Source organism: Solenopsis invicta, chromosome 7 (assembly GCF_016802725.1).
Source record: "Solenopsis invicta isolate M01_SB chromosome 7, UNIL_Sinv_3.0, whole genome shotgun sequence".
Taxonomy (NCBI): Eukaryota; Metazoa; Arthropoda; class Insecta; order Hymenoptera; family Formicidae; genus Solenopsis; species Solenopsis invicta.
The window spans coordinates 2,518,569-2,541,849 of NC_052670.1; the positions used below are offsets into that span (position 1 = coordinate 2,518,569).

Sequence of the window (23,281 nt, forward strand, 5' to 3'; positions counted from 1 at the left end):
GCGCGATCTAACGAGGGGATTAAGGTTTGCATTTCGGTGATTTGCCTCTGCCTCAATGTATATAACAAATGATGGACCGGCAGTTTGAATAGGGGAGTGTTTGTAATAATCTACATCTGAATCGTTGATGACGTGGCCAATAGTCTCATGAATTGTAATTCGTGATTGAATGACATGATATAACGATGCAAGATTATCCAGTAGTTACCATTTATATATCATTTTTTAAAATCTACTAATAAAAATTATACTGATTAATAAAATATGAAGTATAAATAATTTTAATGGCGCAAACGTTTTAAGTTATCTGAGCCACTAAGAATAAAAAAGATTAAAATAAAATACACAGAATAACAGAATTAGATAATGTAATCTATTGTTAAATACAAAATTACATCTTTTTATAAATAAAATTAGCAAAGCATCATAAAGCGCGTTATATGATTGTATCCTGTTGTATTTTTCTCGATAATTACATTCTTCGATGTTACATTGTTAATCAAATTATTATGAAATCGTTAATAAAGAAGTTTCCTTCATTATTTATTGAATTACCGACTCTATTGGAATTTTCTTCATCGATTATTAATTTAATGATGACATACTCTAAAGTGAAAGAGTTATTCAATGGCATTTAGTAAGCTAGTACGTTCAATCGAGTCTCGCTTTAGCATGGTAATCCCATATGGAAATTCTTGAAACCCAACTTGGCTTGGCTAGACGCTATTGATAGATGGACACGTTGCAGTTATTTATGGTTGCTATCTCTATTATTGTCTCTGGACACGAAGCGATCTTGCGACTAATGATTACCCTGCGGCTCACGGCAGCTGGTGTCCCTGTAGGTGTGGTCATTAATAAAACCGTCGGCCGTAACGACGATCTTACGCACTCCTTCGTGGACTTCGCAATGAGGGGAAACAAAGGAAATCGCCTGATGTCGAGGCACAGAAACCGAGTCGACGGAAGCTAAGCAACGAGCAGTCATTGACGAGAAGATACGAAGGGCGTACGTCCTGGCAAAAAGGTATCTGCCGTCCAAAGTCGGCTCGAAGTCGCGTTCGTCACAGGGAATCGTATATTCTCATTCTTGGAATTTTGGGTCTTTACGCGAAAGGACGAGAGACGTAAAACGAGCGAACGAACAATTCGCCGACATTATAGACTACATTGTGGCGACTGAGGACGCCGGCTCTCGAGATGGGTATAAAAGGTACACCTCGGGGTAGCCACGTCAGTTGTTGTAGCGGCACGGACGATAATCACAGAGAATTGCGGTACCTTCCCTTTTACCCTGTTCATTGCTTAAAAAGAAATTTATAATTTTTTTCCCAACTTTAAGCGTACCTTCAAATATAATAAGTCCAATATGATAGAAATAACATTCAGGTTTTACAGGTATACGAAAGTGAAATTTAAAAAATCAAATGATAAATATGTAAGAAAGTAATAAACATATAAGTAATAAATATATTAAAAATATATGTACATATATTTTATTTTTATCTTACATCCTATTTTCACATTTTGTAAATGCAATTGTATTTTCTCCGTTGACAAAAACATTTTAGATTTATTCTGAATCAACGCCCCATGATTTATTGCTACGATATGTTGATTGGAGAGTGATTTAATTATTGCAAAATTGTCGAATAATCAGCAGCAGAGATAATTAAATAAGATGAGAGATATGTTAACGGAAAGAAAAATTAAATAATGCCGTTAATCAGTGGAACCAGATAAATTGTGGCGTTTTATTCGAAAGCCATCGATGTATGGTCAATAATTGGCGTAAAAAATGAGTCTTTCGTAATTTATGACGCTCTACCTAAGGCGAAACCCAGGTGAGCGATGATCAACTGATGGCTGATAAAAATGTTGATTTGTTGAATGCGAGTATACACATAACTTCCATTTGAAAGCTTATTTCACTGCATCACGTTAATTACACGTTCACTCCTCGCTGCATATTATTCTATCAAATAGCATTAATGAGCTTATTAACTCGAAACACTTGGCAAAACAGTTAGTTATTTTGCAGGCGCCTCGAATTTTTTAAATGATGCATAACTTGTTAAATTATTACACGGATCGCATATGAATGACAATCTTTTTATAGAAAAAGCCATAAAAATTTCCTGGCTTAGCATTACATGAAAAGTATCCTTCAATCTTTATTTGATACTTTGAAGTACATTCAAGTCGCTTGTATATCAAATAAAAATATTTTCCATTTTATTTTATAATTAAAATTTCATTTCATGTCTAATAAAAATAAAACATTTTTAAATATTTTCTTTCCTAGGCGACTATAAATATTTTTAAATTTATCGATCTTTTTCCTGATGCAGAACTTCATTAAATTTGCAAATTGATCACCTCTCCAGGATGCTTGCACAAATCTCATTTTTGCGTTGTCGCGTCGACCAGGCGTGTTCTAGGCGTGAACAGCAAGTTGAGTGTCTCCGCCAATTACCACGCGAAACACCTGATTTATCGCGTGCGACCTTTATATCGCGAGGTAGATTTCTTTACGAGCTTTAATTGCAACCATTTTAATGACGAGTCCTTATACATCTCGCCCTTATACATCTCGCGTGTTTCTAATGCGTAGCCACGCTGCTTTCATGTCAGGACCAAATAACACTTCGAACGGAGGAAGAGCATCCCATACGCGATTAGACGTTAAAGAGATAATAACCGTAATTTCGTTTCGTTGATTAACAGACGAGAGTATCGTCATCGTTGATGATCGCGCTGCGAGAAAAAAATATCATGATTCGACGAATAAAAAGCCTCTGACGCCAATTCAGTCTGGTGCAGCATGTATAAGAGAATAGAATTACAACGATCTCGGAAAACATGCCAGATGGTAGATAATGCCACTTGTTTTACATTTGTCGCATTAACAGTTTCCGACTTTTACGCAATTGCGTCAAGTAAATATTTCAAGATCTCACGCGTTCTGATAAAGTATTCTAAAGGTGCTTTTTAAATTTTTAAATATTCAAATGCGATGTGTGCTAAGATTTACGAAGCAGAACTGATTGCGGAAGGTTCATTACACGGTAGCTGCATCGTAAAGTCACGTAAAATACCAAACGAAAGGCTCAACTGCTGTTCCTCTCTTACCAATTGTCTCTCTGAAGCGTCAGTATGATTAAGCGATCTAGGAATAAGTACCTGCTGAGATATAGAGATATAGAGATATGGATATAGAAGTGAAAAAACTGTACAACGTACACAAGTGAATGTAGAAAGCGAGAGAGAAAAATAAAGGACATTGAAAAAGGAAACAAAGAGGGGAACAGCATCTGTCATAGGGTCGGTAATACATTTGTTCGTTAACCGTCGCAAAGCCGTCGGAGCTGGAAAAAAAAGGAGAACAGCGGGTCATGGTGCTGATGGTGTTCGTGCAAATTTTTGTATGAAGCGATTCTGACGCGCGACGATAAAATCCACGTCTCACTGGGATAAAAAGGGAAGAGTCAGGAGAGAAAGAAGGAGCTCGCTCTTCGGCTTGAAGAAATGAATTAGTCGTCTTCAACCTGATCGGGTCGACAACATACAGTCGCGGTGGGGAGGAACAAAAGTATGGAGTAGTGGGTAGAACACAGTGGGAGGGGTGGCAGGGCGGGCGTGGTATCGTAGGGGAGGGGCGAGGACGTGGGCGAGACCTGGAAGTTAGAATCGTGGTGGGGAAGGCTCAAATGGGGCGGAGAGAAGTGAGTATTCTCGTTATTGTTCACAGTGGCGCGGATATTCGTATATTCCAAGTGTGCACAATGTTAAATGGACTGTAGATCGCTGTAAACAAAATTTTGTCGCGATATTTTATAGTAATTGTCTATACATAACAATTTCTTATATAGAAATTGATATAAATCGCAAAATAATTTTATTAAAATATTTGTATTTTTATGCAGATCAGATTTGTGTTTTTTTTATATTAACATAGTTTCGGTCTAATATAATAACATATGACAAAATTCTATTGATAAAATTGATAATATTTGTCAATATCATATATTAAAAGTCAAGTGTTTCTTAAATACATTTTTGTCTTTACTTCTCTTTCTTAATATAGATATTTTTGAACTATAATGTGTCCAAATTAAATTGTGCGGTACGTTTATAAGTAATGCGAATCAACCTCTTAATAATTGATTTGTATGTTTATGTAAATGTAATTTACATAAATATTGTAAATAAAATTTTTGAATCGTGTCAATAAACGTGTTTAAATTCTCGCCTATTAATTGACTGGTTATGGCAAAAGTGTACAATTAAAGACATGCGAATCTCGTCGCGGAATTGGGAGTTCGGAGGAAAGCTGGTAACATTGATCCGTAGGAAATTCGTGAGCGTAGTCCCCTACTACCCGTACCACTGGCGGTGGGGATGACGACAGGCGGAAGGGAGTACGGTACACCTTACGCCAGTAGGCGGAGCGTTTGACCGAAGAGTTAATAGAGATACAATCGAGGGTGTCTAGTGCACTGCACTCCGGACTGCGGCGTAGGAGGAGTGAAGGGACAGGGGTGAGGAGGGACAGGCGGTAAGTAGGGACCCCAGGTCCCCTAGTTTAGACATCACTGAGCGACGGATGGACAGCCAGTCAGACCCGTCACAGCACTCGTTGGAGTACTCGGAAACCTCGGGAAAAGCCGATAGCTGGAGTCCTCGGCTTGGACCGGCTCCAAAGACGAGCCGATAATTAACACGCGCCGTGAACCAAACTATACCGGGGACGTATGAGTATTTCTAAGAACTGCTACGTGATCTCCCTACGTTCACGACACGTTCGAAATTATTATAACGGATTCGACAATTTTGAAGGATTGATTGAACAGTGAACCACAACAACAACACGAAGAGATTCGTGGTAGCCTTCGAGGAATGCAGCGCATGGACGATATGCTCGACACGGTTATTGGTGACACGTGAATAGTGTATACAAGAGATTTTCGAAATTAACAATTTAGAGAGATTTGCATCTATTGCGTGACGACGGAGGATTTTTAATTAATGCGACAGAGCGGCTCATTGACAGCAGTGAACAGTGAAAACGCGTGTTTTCTTTTCAATACAGCCGCAACGATACAGTGTCACGAATAACTTTCCGTTTTGTATTATCGGACAAAAGTATTTTGATGTACATAAATATATATTAAAATGAGCGTAGCACTTGTGACTATGGATGCCACGTATGGAAGTCTACTGGGAGTCACCAGTCACCTTCACCACCACCACCACCATCATCATCATCACCGTCATCACGTGTTGTCGCCAGAGAGCCATGTAGTGCCGCATCAAGATCGTCAGCCGGATGACCAGCAGGCCACCGAGACGCCGTTACGCTTCAGCGTCGTCAACATTCTCAGGCCAGATTTCGGCCGTGAAGCCATTCTCACGACGAAACAACCTGTTTCTACTATATCGTTACCGCGCAGTCCGCTTCCGCTTCCACGTGACCTCAGCCTATCGTCCACCCGACTATCACCGCAGTCGGTCCACAAAGAAAAGGACAATTTCCCGTCTCTCTCTCACAATGGACTCACGTCACCTTTGCACAGGCAAAGCGGATTGAGCAGAAGCGGCAGTCTCGAAAGTCTCGCGTCTAGCAGGAGCTCGGTCACTAGTAGCACAGTCACCGGTCCATCCTCCTTATGTTCCACGTCATCCACGATCGGCGCCGATTCTCTAACCGGCGACAACACATCTGGCGGCAGTACCGGTAGCACGTCAACAAGTCAGAAAAATGCTACTAATGGCCAGAGTCAATTGTGGCCCGCGTGGGTCTACTGTACCAGATATTCGGACAGACCGTCCTCAGGTAATTTCGAGGACATTTTCTTTTTATTAGACATGTTCTTTTACTTTATATTTTATTGTTTATTGACATATTTCGTTAAAAGTCGATATGTAATTCTCACGGAGTAAATAGTCAATGTATCAAAATTGCAGTTTATTTTAATATTATTAGAAAAAGTGTATTGTTCAATTTTACTTTTTGATTTTTCATATTACCCCATCGCGGGTATCAACTTCGCGGCGCTTGATTATTGAACTAGTACGTCTAACGATGCTTAAAAAGCAAACAAGTTAGAAATTCATCAGATTTTCCGTGCGCGTGGTACGTGACTTGCGTTTAACTTTGCACATGCAAGAAGAACTTGCGTGGTTGCAACGTCGGAAATGTCTATCAAGATGTTTTGTTCACTTATGCGCTCCATAATGCGCTCCAGTTACAAAATCGCGATCGACCACTAATTAAAATCCCTACCAAAGCGTTTGAAAAATTATGCGGCATGAAGATAAGTAAAAATCCTTTCACGAGCAAAACACATGGCTTTCGTCCGGGCTTATCGCGAGCTTTGTACCTGGAAGTCACGGATTGAGGAAAAAGTAGCTCCGCGTTTCTAGCGCGGTTATTGAGGGGAGCTTAAGCATAATCGCTGCTTTTTACATGTATAATCGTGGTCCCTTCGCATGAATTATACTTTCTCGGTTTAGCAACTCTATTCGTTTTGACAAAAAAATAAAATAAAATAAAATAAATAAAAGACAAATAAAAGAAAGAAAGAGGGGAGAAAATAGACTCGAAGCTCACGAATGCGGCGCATGGAGAACGCGATATCTAATGATACGAGTACACGAGAGAGGAACGAGCGCGCGACGTGAGAATCTCGCTCGTAACCGTCGCGATCGCGCATCGATGAACTTATTTAAATGATTAATCGCTCGCGCGAACTCCGCGCCAGCGGCGTCCAACTCGTGCGGACGCGAGTCGTGATTATCCACGACGCCTCGCCGACAAATTGCGGCGATCTCTGCCTCGAGAGTATCTAATTACGCGCCTGCGTTAGATAACAGTTCGCTCCACAAATAAATTATGTGATGGCCAACATACGGACCTAATGTCTATCCCGCCGCTCGATATTACCGCAATAAGTTATTACACTCCGCGCGGAAGATCACGGAACTTTGTACGAAAGAATCTCTACATCTAATTGCAAGTATAGGCGAAGCTAACGTACGATCCGATGCCACCTGCGCCCGTTCGCAGAACTTAATTGTGTAGAACCTACATTCTACGAACTACCTTCTGTAATCACTGCCCCACATATGACGCTGCCATTCTTCCGTCCTCTTTGTCAATTCTTTTTTTTCACCTGTACGCCTCTACGTTTATCTCACTTTCTCCATCAGGTGAATGCCCATCAGCCTTTTCTATACTCGGGGTGGTCCGTGAGTTTCGACCCGATAATCTCCTTACTAATTGTCGAGGATCGCCCACTTATCTTCCGCGAGCCTCTTCATCGTCGAGCGTTAACCCTTGAGTGCGGTTTCGTGTAACATTTTGTACCATTTAGTGATATGTACAGAGAGAAAGAGACAGAGAAAGAGAGACAAAGAGAAAAAAACAAATAAGAATAATAATGTTGTGTGTATCAATATACTTCCGTAAATTTATTTTATTTTTAGAAAAGATCTTATAGTAGATATAAAATTATCATAAATGAGATAATTAAGCAATCGAAATTGTTTTCTTTCTTTGCGTGAGCGATCAGCATACGCATAAAAGCGGTGACCGTCAAAATATGTTGGTCTCGACATCGTACTTTCTCGCCAGGACGTTGTCCGTAAACAACTGGACAAAGCAAAAGACACGAGCGAAATTTGTATCGCATATCTCGAGCTTCGTTCATACGTTAATGGTCTCGATTGTCTCGAAGGTTTCTCGAATTTTTGAGAAAACCTTTCTGACCCTGTATATGTCATTATCGCGCTTTCACGTCACGCCATTCGAAGCGGTTGACAAAGTCGCTTGCTTTGTCGGCATTCGAATACGAAATTGCTTGCTCCGCGTGTCGATATTTTCGCGAACCCTTGGTGCAATCGTATGTTACCGTTTCTGAAATGAGCGCATTTAGCATACTTAATAATTTATTTCGTACGGAAACATTTTATTCTCCATGTAATTCGGCGAGTTCGTCTTTAATCTCGAGACTCTTTCGCATCTCCCGCTGCGTTTCCGTCGCGTCGAAAACAGTGGGGGGGGAGGAGGGTTCGTTTGAATGAGGAATTTCTTGGAAATACGTGCGCGCAACAGCATTATTAATAACAAAGAAAGCAAAGATTGAAAACCAATAAATTAGAAATTATCATATATATAGTCGTTCAATATAATGGGATTCCCATTCATTATTTATGATTGAACCTGAAGTGAAGCGATGATTGCGGCAAAAAGATCGCGGCTTGCGTTTTCTCGTGGCGATGAAATTAATGTTCGGTATTTTTTTGAAGCGATAATAATGTTGGCAGTTAACGATCGGTATGCGAAACGATCAGATATCCTTTTTTTTAAATTACTAAGTGTCGGAATACATGACTTCTTTCAGAAGTAATAATAATGCTGATAATTATATGTATTTAACGTACTATCGGTAATAATTACGTCTCATCGTGGAGATATATTTTAAGCTACTAACAGCTGAAACGACCGGTTAACGGTTTCTCCGAAGATAATAACAACATCGGCGATAACTGCAGCGCGCGCAGAAGCACGCGGATGTATTCCAGCTCTACATGGTTGTGTTATCAATGTAGTTAAATAAAAATCAAAAGCGTGTAATGCTAATGCTCAGGATTCTCGAGGCGATGAACGTTACCTTGGACGGGACGCAGGGCGCAGGGCGATCGCAGTATACTCGTTATCGCGTTTAAAAGCATGCCTCGCGAAATTCCGATCGTTAACGTGAGAAAGAACGCACACGTGACTCGATCCTTGACTTTTCAATAATGTAATCGTATCACATTAAGCCGTACGAGAATATAAACGGCCGGTAGACATTAGTAGACTCGCGTAATATTGCAATTCCCATACGATCGCAGGTGCAATTTCAGATACGCCGCGGTTGGACCAACTATTTCCGCCTTCGCTAAATTCCAAAGCGGTTGCTCAGATATAGTTATCCCCCCAAGTGTCCTTCCAACGAGGCGAGCGAGCGAGCGAGTGAACGAGCGAGCGCGCGAAAACGCTGAATCACGGCGGTGTGTGGACAAATTGATGAGAACGCCCACTTTCCCCGCGATAATGCCGCGCCGTGCTTCTCGCTGCCTCGAACTTCACTTGCAAAAGTCCTTGAAGATTAATGCGAGCTTTCTTTTGTCGTTTCAGGACCGCGCACGAGGCGAGTGAAACGCTCGCAGGACGGGAAGCCCAGCGCGCCGGAAGAGAAGAGGCCTAGGACGGCCTTCAGCGCCGAACAACTCTCCAGGCTGAAGCGGGAATTCACGGAGAATCGATATTTGACGGAAAAGAGGAGACAACAGCTCTCGCGGGACCTGAACCTCAATGAGGCTCAGATCAAGATCTGGTTTCAGAACAAGCGGGCGAAGATAAAGAAGGCGAGCGGTCAGAAAAATCCGTTGGCCCTCCAGCTAATGGCGCAAGGTCTTTACAATCATTCCACCGTGCCGGTGGACGAGGACGGCGAGGAGATTGTAACCGGAAGGAATCATTGAGACTCGCATAAATTCAAATGGCAGCGACGAAACGGAGAGTTAGAGACTAGAATGACACATGGCTACATATAAGCGCTCTGAGAAGTCTTTGTCAGCGTTGAGCGCTGTCGACGAAGAGAAAGCCGTCAAAATATTATTTATGAAGAAATTCCGAGTACATGTAATCATTATGATTGAGTTAAGACTGAGAATGAAGAGCTGGGGAATAAGAAATAAAACTGTCCTAATGGGGAGTGAAATCCGCGTAACGATTTTGTAACAGTGCAATGGCAGAATAGTTGACATTAAATAAATCGATATATATTTAGTCGGTAGATAGGATGTTTTTGCAAAAATGTGTGCGAAGAAACTTTTATAGGGTATCGTAGGAAATTATTTGGTTTCGATAATTCCATGCTTAAATTAGAAGAATATTTACAGAATCTGAAGAGTTTTAAGTAAGCAAAATTATTGTACTTTGTAAACATATGATTAAAAAAATAGAAATGGGGAGATCTTAAGGGAAATAATAATATATTAGTGCCCATATCTGCAACCATTCGATAGATTTTATTCTCTATGGAAACTTTCGTGTTAGTTCTCATCTATCGTCTATTTCTAATCTGTCGCAAAAGAAAAGTCATCTGCGTACGATATCTTTAACATTTTCAAACTCAAATCGAGAGAGTGTTTTGGTCGTATGAAGAAAATCATTTACTAGCGTATAACGACTGAAATGTAGATTGTTTCTAGTGAATTCTGAGACTTACACTTATTATAGTAGCTATACGTATCAGATAGAATTCAATTAGATTGCAAGACGAAAATTTCCTGTCAATTTAAGCGTGAATTATTTATTTGTACATAATGTGTAAATATAACGATAGTTTTGTGCCCTTGTCTATATGTAAGATATAAACTAAGAGATTAGATGGCGATTATTATTATTCATTGCGCGCGTGAAACCATCTCACATTGTATATTCTTCATTCTTGTATACAAGTCTAGATACATATGTTATACCTATAGCTTAGATGGAAAGTACGTATAACATATATATCCTAGTGTTTTCCGCAATAAGTGATCATAATATTCCATGTAATTCGCTTATACTTCATCGCCGATTAAATCGAAGTAAAAAGAACATTTTACCCTCGATATGCGCATTCTTTTTTACCTTTCCCTCATCTTTTAAAGCTTGTTGGTATTAATAATAAGTAAGAAACAAGTACTAATTATTACTGATCAAAAAACGAAAGATATTTCACAAGCAATACCTATGTTGATAAATCAACAAAATTTAAAAACAGTGTAACTTTAACAAGTAATAATAATAATGAGAATGATGAGCATCTTATATTTTGGCCTAACGTTTTCATGAAAGAGTAAGCATAAAAATATTTCCCAACAAAATTAACAAATTATTAAAAAAAAAATCAATGAAGCAACAAGATATAAATTTATATTACTTTGTGAAAAAAAATTTGTCATGTAGCGTGCAATGCAGCGTGCAATGTGCAATTAAATCAGTGATTAGACGTAATTATCAATCAGTATACAGAGAATGTTTCAAGCAGCAATAAATTAATAATAAAGTCGAAAGATAAAAAAACCTAGTTATGTAATTTTTGTAAATGGTGCAGTAAGTTATAAAAATTAGGTTATAAAAATTAGATTAATGATTGATTAGAATCTGGAACATGGCTGTTTAAAAATAATATTCCCCAATCATTGCACTTACGCAAAAGACAGAAATAATGATTTAATGATTTAATCGTCAATTAAACGTTCAGCAATTACACCGCCGAGAGGCGCTTAGAAATACCACCATGCTGTTATAGTATACATATATATAAGCACTCAACTAAAATTATCCCCGCGTTAATTAGCATCGTTACCATACCAGCGTTCTCCGCGTTTTTCGTGCGCGCGCGCACGCAACAAAGTCACGTTTTTGGAAAGGCGTTCTGTTTCACTGGGGGGAAAACTCTCAAAGTTCCCGTTTTCAGTGATGCCTCACGACGCACTAATTGATCCCGAACTAACGAGCCGTCCGGTATCTCGAGCGCGGCCGGCGAGGTACTCAAGTGGAAATCTGGCCAATGTGACATGTGATCCCCGTTACTGCTATTAGTTTTGTTCTACTTTAGCGCGTTGAAATTTATTGGTATGCTGTGCATATCCGGATTTGCAAGTCCACACGCGCGTCTTTCGATGGTAGATTAAATGCGCGTTTAATACGAATGCGTTAATTTAAAATGATTCAAAATTTCAGTACACGCAATTTATGAAATAATATTATTTAATATTTTCGTATCATTTTTAGTGAATCAATAATATTAGAGATTTTCGTCTGTTATTTATTGAAGTAAATGTGTGCTTATTTAGTTTTCTTATTTTTTTATTTAATTAGAAAAGATTTGCTGTCAGATTGATTTCTCTGAAAGAACGATGAATCAGTAAACGTCGGCTTTGAGATGTCGGCTAACGGAATCCGATTGAGGATGACTGTAGGTACGTCAATATTCGAGCGTGTTCGTACGCGGATTTGTTGCGATCGACGCGAGATAGGCGATATAGGTGTGCACCTGTTAGACGATATTGCGTGCACACGTATGCGTTTAAGTGCTCACAGAGATCGGATTTACGAGCGCGTTTTTTTCCCTCGATATCGTGTATAGCAAAGCTATCGGCAGTCGTGAAAGAATTGCGATCGTCGAAAATGCGAGAAGATATCGCGCTCGTACACTGCTTAATTCCAGCTATCAAGAATAATATGTAAAGTCAATTAAAAATCGAGTAATTATAATATTATTTTTTAGAGACGCAAGTAATTTGCTGTTACATATAGATTTAATACATAGTCCAAATTTTGAGGTTTTGTCAAAGTTTTATTTTTGTCCTTTTTTTCGGTGTGAAAGATCGTATATTCTGAGCCACAAGCGTATCATCTTCACTATCGTCTATTTGAGTCGTGTCAAAAGTGATTTCAAAAAAGCTATAGCATATTAAGAGGGGATTTTCGAAACTCTCGAAACCTTTCTTGAGTTTTTTTTTACATACACATTCATATAGATGTCTCTCTTTTCAAAATCACATATTTCCAGTGCCACGTTTAGTTCGAAAACCATGTGCGTACAGGTTTAAAATTATGTATACTTTTGCATAACCAGCTCTGTTCTCAAAATGCGAGCGAATGTATCAAATTATAATGCGGTGTAAACATTTTTGCCGCAAAAACCATTAGAAATTAAATGTTTCATTATTTCTTTTTTTGCAGCTAGTTTCAGGATTAAAATTCGGGCATTTGCAACCAAAATTTTTTGTTAATTATGAAAAAAAAAATTTAGAAAAGACTCTAGTTTGTAAATTTCGATAACTTTATTAACTCGTATTGTATAGGCAAAACATCTTTAAAAACGTGAGCTCAGCCTCAGTGTAATAAAATAAGTTTCATGTCACGCGCTCGCGTAATAGAAGTAATCGGATCGTAGGATAGTAATTGCCCGCATAAAAGCACTCAAGCCGTTATTAGCAGTAAAGTTGACTACTGTGAGTACCATGAGAACACCGCAAATCGTGCCACGAATTTTTATTTTGCGGAACGCCTTATTATCACGTCCTGTTATCATTAAGGCGACTCCAATGCCGTAAGTATCGATCGTTCATTCGTTAATCGACATTTCTTAACGACTCGTACGCCGATTAATTACGGCGAGCGGAAAGTAAGCAACGTATGTTTTGAACGTGCTCGTAAGACTTGCAAATTCACGGTGTTTGGCTTTTATCGACGCGTGCTTTAAATTTATACACGCCTGTGTGTGTGTGTCGGTCGTCTATGCGTAACATATATTATTAATTATCATAAATTTAAACGCTCGAAAAACGAGAATATGAATAATAACGACATTGCCTCTGTCATTAAAGATTCATGCACGCACCACGATGGAATAATTCACAGAATCGTCGATTATCGCACGCAAGATAGTGGTGATTCACGATTGACAATATTAGTACACGGTACAGACTGAGTGCGTTTATATCGCCAAACGCTCGTTTCAATCCTTAAGCAAGAAATATTCGCGTAATTATCAGACATCAATGTTAATTTTCTAAACAAGAGGCAATTTGGTGGACGTGATGTTTTTGTATAATCCGCTGATAATCACCCGACCCGTATTTCACGGCCAGCCAACGACGTCCGTCCTGCCACCAGCATTATTACTTATCATTAATTTAAACGTGGCGAACGCTGGGATGGGGTCGAATGGTCGCGGAACGCGCGCGCGGAAAGGGCAACGACGACCTCCACCGTCGTCGGAAACAAACGCACGGGCGGTGGCCCAAACCGGGGATAAATTACAGAGTCGTTGTCCTGGCCATTGTATTTAACTGCGGCGATGCGTAATTGCTGGAACGCCGTTGCATACGCGGATGGGAAGGGTAGAAAGAGGGGTCACCCAGGGGAGATCCGATAGCAAGCGAGAAGGAGCGATACGAAAGGGTGGACGGCGGGACGGAGAACGAGTTGGAACGTGGAAGGGACGGCGATGCTCGCCGTGAGGAACCTGGGGAACGGGGCCGAAAGGGGATTGCCACTGTGGTCGAGAACCATAGTCATCGGAATGGCCATTAGAGGTCTGTACGTTCCCACCAGTGGCTCACTAAATTTCGCCTTCTTATGCCCCCGCGCGGACCACCACCGCCTTGCGCGAGCCACGTGAATTAATGGCTGCGGTGCCTCGTGCGCACCGTTTATTACAATATCAGCCGCTGCGCCAGTGTAGAGTTTCGCGTGAATTCGCGCCTTGCGCGACGAACTAGTTTTCGGCCACGGCCGGAAACGTCCATCGTTAATTGCACGCTCAGAATTATGCGGACCTTATGATCCCGGACTCCTACGCTGGAGCTCAATTTCAACCTAATATCTTGTGAAACGTCGGAAGATGTGGTTTATTTATTTATTTAGTGGGAATAAATTTACGCTACTATAATGATCGCGTGACCAACATTTTCAGTTAAACACACGAATGAAATTGAGGTTTTCCAAGTTTAAGAGAATTGCTGAACATTTTTCACAATTTCTTGTTTACAGTTGAATAAATGTAGGGAAATAGAGTTTTGCGGAATATTTTGTACAACGTTAGGAATAGAAAACAATATTGTTTTCATTAATAAATACTTGTATAAATATATAGATAAACTTTTATTCATTTCTTTTTTTAAATCTCGTTTTGAAGTGATAGCTCTTCGTAATCCGATTATGATGAATTTTAATTAAAAATCTTCAAGAACCTTGTCTCTATCAGGTAAACTTTTACGAAATAGATCATAAAAATTAACAGAATGGTAATTATTATTATTATCAAAAACTGATTTTTTTAATTTGAATTTTTGCTAGCAACAACTGCCTTTTTGTAAATTTTTATTCGATTTATTTTGCAGAGGTATAACTGCTGAGGTATAACTGAACTAAATATTTGTTAATAAAAAATAATTTTTCTGTTCTTTATATATTATATAACTCTCTACGAAACTTCATTTTCGTATATTTATTCAGTTCGTTCAAAAATTGTCAAAGACAAGTATTTTTGAGCAATCTGATCCTCGAGTTTACTTAGAAAGATTACATAAAATTTTCAAGTATTTTGCATGTCAAAAAAAGCATACAAACATTTTTTTTCTTTTATTGATACATTATTGATCATTTTTATATTAAAAATAATTCTCTTTCAGCTCATGCTTGCATGCTTGCATACTGACAGTAATTACGTATACAATTAGATGTCGATCCTCGCGACGCACAATTGAGAAGGATCGTCCCATCTTAGAAGCCATTTCTACGTATCACAAAAAAAGATCGCCGATCGGCCGCGCTTTTCCCCATCGCATTTTCGTTCCTCCTTCTTCGTTTGTCGCTAACGAGTGTAACGAGGTTCCGGCCCGTCAAATTAAAGGCGGATGGCGCGGCACGAGCGGCGAACCGAAATTTATTGTCGCGCTTTCGGGAACGAAAGTCGGGTAAAGGCCACTTAGCTGCCCGTAAATGCGTCGTTCCTATGACGACGCGCGGCCAGATGGTTCGCCAATAGATCACTTTACGCGAGGAAGAGCGAGCCGCGCGTCGTAAAGGACGGCGTTTTGAGACGCCGCAAGAAATTCGAGATCGCTCGCCGCGCGACGAAATACGCCGGTCGCAAGAGACGTCTCGTTTTCGCGATTTAATTCGCGAGACAGCAATGCGCAAAAGAAAATTATAGTTGCTTTAAATCCTTTACCTTAAATTTTATATCTTTCAGAAATTCGAAAGATAAATTAATTCCATCGTCCCTAATTTAAATTTCATCAATGACGTATCTATTTTTACACTACTGTTAAAAAAATTGATTGACATTTCTCAGGTATATATTGTTAAAACCGTTATGTGTATATTTTTATACACATGCAATTAATTTCCAAGTTATACGGTCAAAAGTATTCTATTTTAAATACCTTGCGAACATGACGAATAGAGATTTGACGAAAACCGAGCTTGCTCCCAGCCGATTCTCCTAATCGACGTAAATCGTGCGTAACAGAACGACAACAGATGTTCGCGTCGGGCGTTACGACTCGGACTATCAGGAAACGCCGAAAATAGAAAAATCCCGGCGAAATATAAATTCCGGCTAATAAGCGGACCCTTTCGAGCGCGCCCTCGAATCCGCAACCGCGGATGCGCCGAAAGATACGTGCCTCGAGCCGTAACCGCGTAATTGGCCGGGCCGCGAATGCGACATTAGATCCTCGTTATCCTAACGAGCAGAAATAGCGAGCGCGCGATTGCGGAGAGGAAAGATCCGACGAAAATCCCGCGCGGAGAGGGCAGAGCGCCTGAAGGATGTCACGCGCGGTTGCTCTATTTTCGCGAGCGTCGCGGAACGTGACACGAACGCACGTTTTCACAACTTTGAGATATTCGAGGGTGATTTGTTAGGGAGATTGGATTTATCACGGACTGTGTTGGCGCTCCACGTAGCTCATCCGTAAAGCGCGAACTATTCGTCAACAAATTGTTACGAATGCGTTGAAGAGGTAATGGTGATGATGATGACGATGATGATAACGAACAAGATAGAAACTATCTCAAATGTTCTGATTACAGTACATTCCTTATGTTAACGTAACAATCCTATATTGCTGCTTTTATAGCTTTATATTGCTGATTCATTAATCGTGCGTAACAGTTAATAGGTAATTTGTATTGATTATATACATGATGAAATAAAACTAAGGATTTTCAAAAAGAAAACTGAGAAATTATAACAAAAGTGGTAGCAACGAAGTGGTAACGATTAGCCGATAGTTAGAGATCTAACTTAGGTATGCAAATACGCTTGAGGCCTCAAGAAGATTGCTAGTAGACTGTGCACGAAAGTATACGCGAGAAAAGTCGTAATGTATCGTTCAAGATCACCAAGTCGAAACGATTCGATTCGGTATGTGGATAATCATAGAAGGTGAAGGCGGATCGAAAGGATGTGGAGCAAAACGCGCGAAACGCGAGGATTTGCAACGGCTGGGCATTATCACATAGGTAACAATGGATAGACACGCCTTTTATTACAGCAGTACAGAAGACTACTGTAAAGAGTCGAGAAAGCTTTCCAGAGCCTCGAGTGGAAGATCATGTGAACGTAAAGAAGGCGTCACACGTGATGTATCAGGAACAAATTAATAATATAATATAAACAATTATAATATGATGATACATTGTATATATGCTATAATCTTTTTTCAAATTTATCTTAGTTATTTTACTTAATCAGTAAGATTATTCTTTTTATTTGCGTTGTTACCCTATAAGTGCGTAATATTATTTTTATGTTAAATAATATTCCTGAAATATTAATAAAAAATGGTTATATGCCCACTCCTAATAATATTATATGAAGAAGTAAATAATATTGTTTAATATTTCAGTATTTTAATATTTTAAATTATCGGGAATATTATAACTTTTAAATGTATTTAACAATTATAGAATTTATGAGTATTTTAGGCATAACAATTCATATTAATTTTTGATCACAATGATATTCGTGTGTGTAGAACATTTTCATAATATTCCACGGATATTGAAAAAATGAATATTATGTCAAAACGGACGTATAACATTAACACAACATTCCTATAATATTTAAAATAAATTAAAAATATTGAATAATATTTTCGGAGCATTATTTTATTTTTTAATAATATTTGTATAATATTTTAAGAATATTATGTGCTTATAGGATAGTTTCTTAAGAAACATTTTAACGTCGCATTACGAGCTTTCTGTTTACGACACATGAGTTATTAGTTGATCTGTTAACGATAACAGGGCGCTGTATAAAAGGTTCATGGTGTATTTTTCGATTTGCCAAGTGATCATGTACGGATTATCTGACAAAGTCCGATGTCGACGCGAGTCAATCGATTGAGGGTTCGCAAAAGGTATAGGTATCGCTCGTTATACCGCGACGTTTCAATACCAAGATGCTTCTCGATACCGAGGCTACCTGACAGAGCAAATCGAAGGTAGCGCTGGGCAAGGCCCCGTCTCGCTTCCTCGTTCCTTTTCCGGTTCGCGAAGCACGCATCACGTTCACGGCGTTTCCCGGCTGCCTCCCACGTGCGCGCGTTTTCCCCGTCCGCGCTCGCATTCGCGCTCGAGCTCGCCGCGGTGTATAAGGGCATAAAGGTTTGCTCTCGGTTCGCCCGTCGTTGTCGTGAGGGCCCCGAACACGGTAGAACGTGTGCACGTCTCTCGGCTATATGGGACCGGAGGAGTCGGTAAGAGTAGAGAGACCACCCAACGCGATCGCGCGAGAGACTTCTGGTGAGAGGGTGGAGAGAGAGGACCAGAGCGAGGGGAACGGGAAAGGGGGAGGGAGGCAGGAGTGAATACAACGGAGGGAGAGAGAGAGAAAGAGAGATTGCCGGGGGACGAAACGGGAGAGACAGTGCTCCGTGGAAGGAGGAGGAACGGGCATCTGGGCAAGGAATGCTTGTCGGGTCATTAATGCGTCTTGCTATGCACGCTCCTTATGGATCTGACCAAATCAGTGACCGATTGCCCTCACCCCCTGTATCCCTCTTTCTCCTTTCCCCCTTTCCGTCCCCCTCCCCCCTAAAGAACAGCAAAGTGAACAACAGCAAAGTGAACCGCGGCTAGATCTCTGGGTTTGTCCGTGTATCCGTGATGTCGGGATGCTCCTGGGCTACAAAGTTCATTCGATGTTTGATGCCGGTGGCGATGTTCGTTCCGGTGCGCCAGCAGATCGGCTAACTTTTATCGGATTGAGAGCGAGAGCCGTAAAAGCGGACGAACTAAGAATAGAAATAAATTCTGAGAACGAGACATAATTGTAAGGGGAGTGGAAAAGACCATAGAATCGCGACTGTCTTTGCGTGACTAAATCAATCGTTTTTTAGCATGGTAGAATAAACGTTTTGTTGGAACTTCTGGATACGTTGAAAGAAACTGAAAAGATGACTTCAACATCAAAGTAGAGGAGACACAGACAATTGCTCATACTCGCCGCCCTAACGAAGTGAAAGACGACAACTGCTCCGTCATTATGACTGAAATATTATAATCAATACGATTACTTACACATTTGCGTGTATAATATTTGAAAAGAATAGAGAGATGCGTTTACTAGTGACGCTTAGATAGATGCAATGTCTAGCCAACTAGAGATATTGAAAAACGAAGACTGTATGAACAGAATTTTTCTCTTAGAATTTACCTTCAAAATTGTAGTAGTCGTGAGACAACATAAACTTCAATAAATTTTATTTTTATTAATATTTGAATTAAGATTTTATTAAAATTTTATTAAATTTTGTAAATTAATTTATCATAGAAAGTACACCCATAGAAAGTTTCTTTGAGTCAAAAAGCATTTTTTTGAATCAAAGAAATTTGTACATTGTTATAAGATTAAAGAAAAGTTTCTTTGATTTAAAGAACATTTTTGGTTGTTCCTTTTATTAGAATTAAAGAAATAAATAATTTGAATATGCAACACATCTTTTTTTAAATAAAAGAAATATATTATTAAAAACAGAACAATTAAATTATTTCTTACATTTCTGTCAGTACTTTCTTTGGATTAAAAAATTATTTCTTTATACTAAACAAATAATTTGTTTATTTAAAAAAAAAAGATAACACCATTTCTTGAAACAATATAATTTTTTATTTTCTTCAAAGATATTTTCATTTTCTCTTAAAAATACCAAGTTAAAGAAACCATTTCATCAATTTAAACACAATTTTTTTCTTGGTGTAGTTTCCCGGACAATAAGAACAAAGTCTAAGATCAGATCATGACACGTCTTTAAGATACATTTTCAAAAATAGTCTTAAAGACATCTTTTAGACATCTCAAAGATGTTTTATGACCCGATTATAAACTTGTGTTGGTTGGCATTAAATACTAAAATTATAATAAAATTCTTCAAAGTTCATTGTTGGCTCACAACTGTGATTATGAGAAAAGAAATTCTAAAAGATAGATTTTCTCCAGCACCGCTTATGTCAAATCAACGATCATAAAAAATTGATCAACGCGTCGAGTTGACGCGGGGAAGGATGGCAGGGTGCAAAAATAGTAACGCGTCTAGCGTCGGGCCCTAATAAAGCTTTACGTCGTATCCATTTCATGCGTAATTGCAACGCCAATGGCGGGAGCGTACTGTCGGTAGCGACGCGGGATACCTGCCATACGCGCCGGTAATTAAATTCTTTGAGAGAACGATCGCGGAATGTACAGGCTCGGGCACGCAATTAAAAGGGAAACGTTTCGTTTCGTGGCCCCAAAGGACGCCGGTAATTAAAAGAATACGGCCTCGGTAATCGAGCCCGAATCCTTCGCCGCCTTTTTTTTCTCTCGCTTCCTTCTCCGATTCTTCTTTCCCTCTTATCCCCTCTCTCTCCACCCCTTTTTCTCACCCCGGCTCCTTTCCTTCCTGCTTCCACCGTCCTGCCCGTTTTCTGCTCCTTGATGTGCGAGGAGTCGCGTCCTCGAGAAGATCGCGTAGGCGGGGAGAGGGAGAGGGGGGGAGGGGAACTGTCGGCCGGCATGCTAATATTCTTTTTCACCCCATCCTTAACCGGTCACCCGTCTTCCACCCTCGCTTTAAAAGGCGTGACGTTTTTATGAGCAGCCGCCGGTACCACCCCCTCCGATTGAAATAGTTCCGGGCAATTATCACGCGGGAACGACCCCATCCACGTCCGCGTTACACCCTTATCAAACGTCGCCCAGCGGCTCTCTGCCCCTCCGTCTGACCAATGGCGCGAGAGAAAGAGTCATTGGCCGCGTGTAAGATCACATTTTCTTGCGCGAGCGCGGAAAAAAGGATCGCATTCCCGCGCGATCGGCTGGGCCTCGATAATATTTTTCACGCCGACGAGTCGATCTGCGCGGCGTAGATTTTTCAGACTTTCAGTTTTATTGATCGGGCTCTCCCGATTGTGAGCTTATGGATACGAGTTGCTTTCTAGATAACGATATTCACATCAGCCGAGGAGAAATTCAGCTTAGGAGGAAGAGGACAAGACGGAAGGCCGCCGAGATAATCCGAAACGGCGCGCAGGAGATTTGCCTAACTTTTAAATTCGCAGGTACGCTCCCCGTTATAACTTCGGTTGTATCTTTATTGCAATACTTTAATAGGACTCCCGACACGCGAGGCGTATAATAACCGACGACGAGTCATTTAACCATCGACGCGCGGCCGCGCGATCCCGTCGTTGTTCGCATTACAATTTCAAATCGACCGTCCCGGCGCGCAAGCAAACAAGTATCGGAGAAAAATCAGCCGTGAGATTCGAAACGCGAGACACGTTTATGTCGGAGGGGTGCCATAAACGGCGCGACGATGGGACGAGGGAACGAGGGCCCCCGAGGAACGGAGACGGAAAGTTCTTTCGAGTTTTATTGCCCCGGCGTGGCTGATTCGGCATGCTTTCAGGCGCCGCTCAAAAATCCGACTTGATTAAATTTTTGATCAAATTACTTCGAGTTAAATAAACATCCAGCCGTGCGGCGCGGGTCAGCTCTTGTCTCTCCCTTCGAAGCCGAAAAGGGGCGGACGGGCAAACCCCTTGCGCGCGAAATTCCACGCGTTCGTTCGTTCGGGACAATGTGAAACGTCTGACAAATCTCTCCTTCGAGAACGCGCATTTGTGCGATTGCGGTTAATTTGCATGACGGCAACTGTACAACTGTTTATTATTCGATGAGGAATTTTTTATTTACAACATTGCGTTCACAATATTCCAACAATTTTGTACAATATTTTACTTGAAACTTACTATTTTTAATTAATAACGAAAGGTAGCCGATACTACTTTGTCTTTGGATTTTTTTAAACAGAAAATGATAATAAATTTATTAATATTATCAATAAGACATTCATTATTGTATGTAAAGTGCAAAAGAGAATTATGAATATTTTAAAGAATTCGTTTTTAACACATTTTATGTAAAAAAGCCACAAATACATGATAAATTATAGGTTACTTAATTATTTTGTCACATCATGTTTCAATATTATAAAGTACAACGTTTAGTTTTCAAAAAATAAAAAAATGTCGTTTTGAGAGACTTATATTAGCGACTTTCCTTTTTTATAATACAATATTATATAATTGATATTAATATAACAGAAATTTTAAATACCTTGATTCTATTCTGCACAAAATATACTATGTATTATATAGAGAACGTTTTCCATTATCACGTCTTGCGCTCTTAGGTATGTATACTTTACTTTACATACTTTACAATACTATTGTTTCGTACGTGTCCAAGAAAGACGAGATATGCCCAACAGCCATCGGAAGGCGGACAGAAGAACTTGAAGCGAGGCGTCGTCTCGCACGAGCTGAATTTCGGGGGCGGCACGATCGCGCCCTCGGATCCTTTAATTAATCGCGGGGCTAATGGCCTGAGAGAATAAAGTTCCTGCCCGCGTTCGCGATATCACGAGAAACGAAGACGAAGAGAAGCGAGAGTGAAAAAACGGCGACGAGAGGCTGCGTTTCTTCGTCGACGCTCTTATTCGCGCTTCGTGTCGAGGGTGGAGCGTAACACTGGGTAATATAACCGGCTGTTGTCGTTCTCCACCCCAAGAAGGATATTCGCATCGTCTAACCCCTTCGGGGACGGCCAACAATGAGGCTAATAGACACGTACAAGTCATAAAAAGTGCTCTCTCAGGTCCGTAAAGTTAAATGCGAGGAGCCCACGGATGGAAAGCGTGAAGCTTCATCTCTCAAAGTACACGTAGTCTAATGGAGCGTAAAGAAGGGGGGGGAGGGGGGAGAGGATATTTCTTAACAAACCTGATGTGGTGTAAATGTTTTTTTATCTTTTCTCTCGTTTACCACTATAAACTTGGACTGACATACTCGACATTATTGCGTTGCAATAAAACTATGGGGGACAGTGCTTCTTTAGACTTTCTCCTTTAAAGCAACTCGTTTGGTAATTTCATAAATGACGTACAAATCTTGTAAATGGCTCACAGTCAAGGCAACGAAAAATTACTTTCGTGTTCTCGAAGACGTTTTCTTGAAATGAAGTTCAGAGAATACGCTACGTCATCCTCATAAAGGTGAAAGTCTGTTGGAGAATAAGAATTTACTGGCGGTAGAGAGAGAAGTCTTTCGCACGGAGAACATGGAGATAAGCTACCCTTGAGCGCCTCGTCTCGATGAGGGTCGAGACGT

At 40.2% G+C, this 23,281-nt stretch overlaps 1 protein-coding gene and 1 long non-coding RNA gene across 2 annotated transcripts in view; one reads left to right on the forward strand and one right to left on the reverse strand.

The window, feature by feature from the left end:
- LOC105199956 overlaps nucleotides 1-23,281 on the reverse strand; it is a 76,453-nt gene that overhangs the window by 33,351 nt on the left and 19,821 nt on the right. The window lies entirely within an intron of this gene.
- LOC105199888 (homeobox protein engrailed-1a) lies at nucleotides 4,077-10,668 on the forward strand. Its single transcript, XM_011167169.3, has 2 exons — nucleotides 4,077-5,836; nucleotides 9,185-10,668. Exons 1-2 carry the CDS (start codon nucleotides 5,176-5,178, stop codon nucleotides 9,529-9,531), a joined length of 1,008 nt encoding a protein of 335 aa, XP_011165471.1. The 5' UTR covers nucleotides 4,077-5,175; the 3' UTR covers nucleotides 9,532-10,668.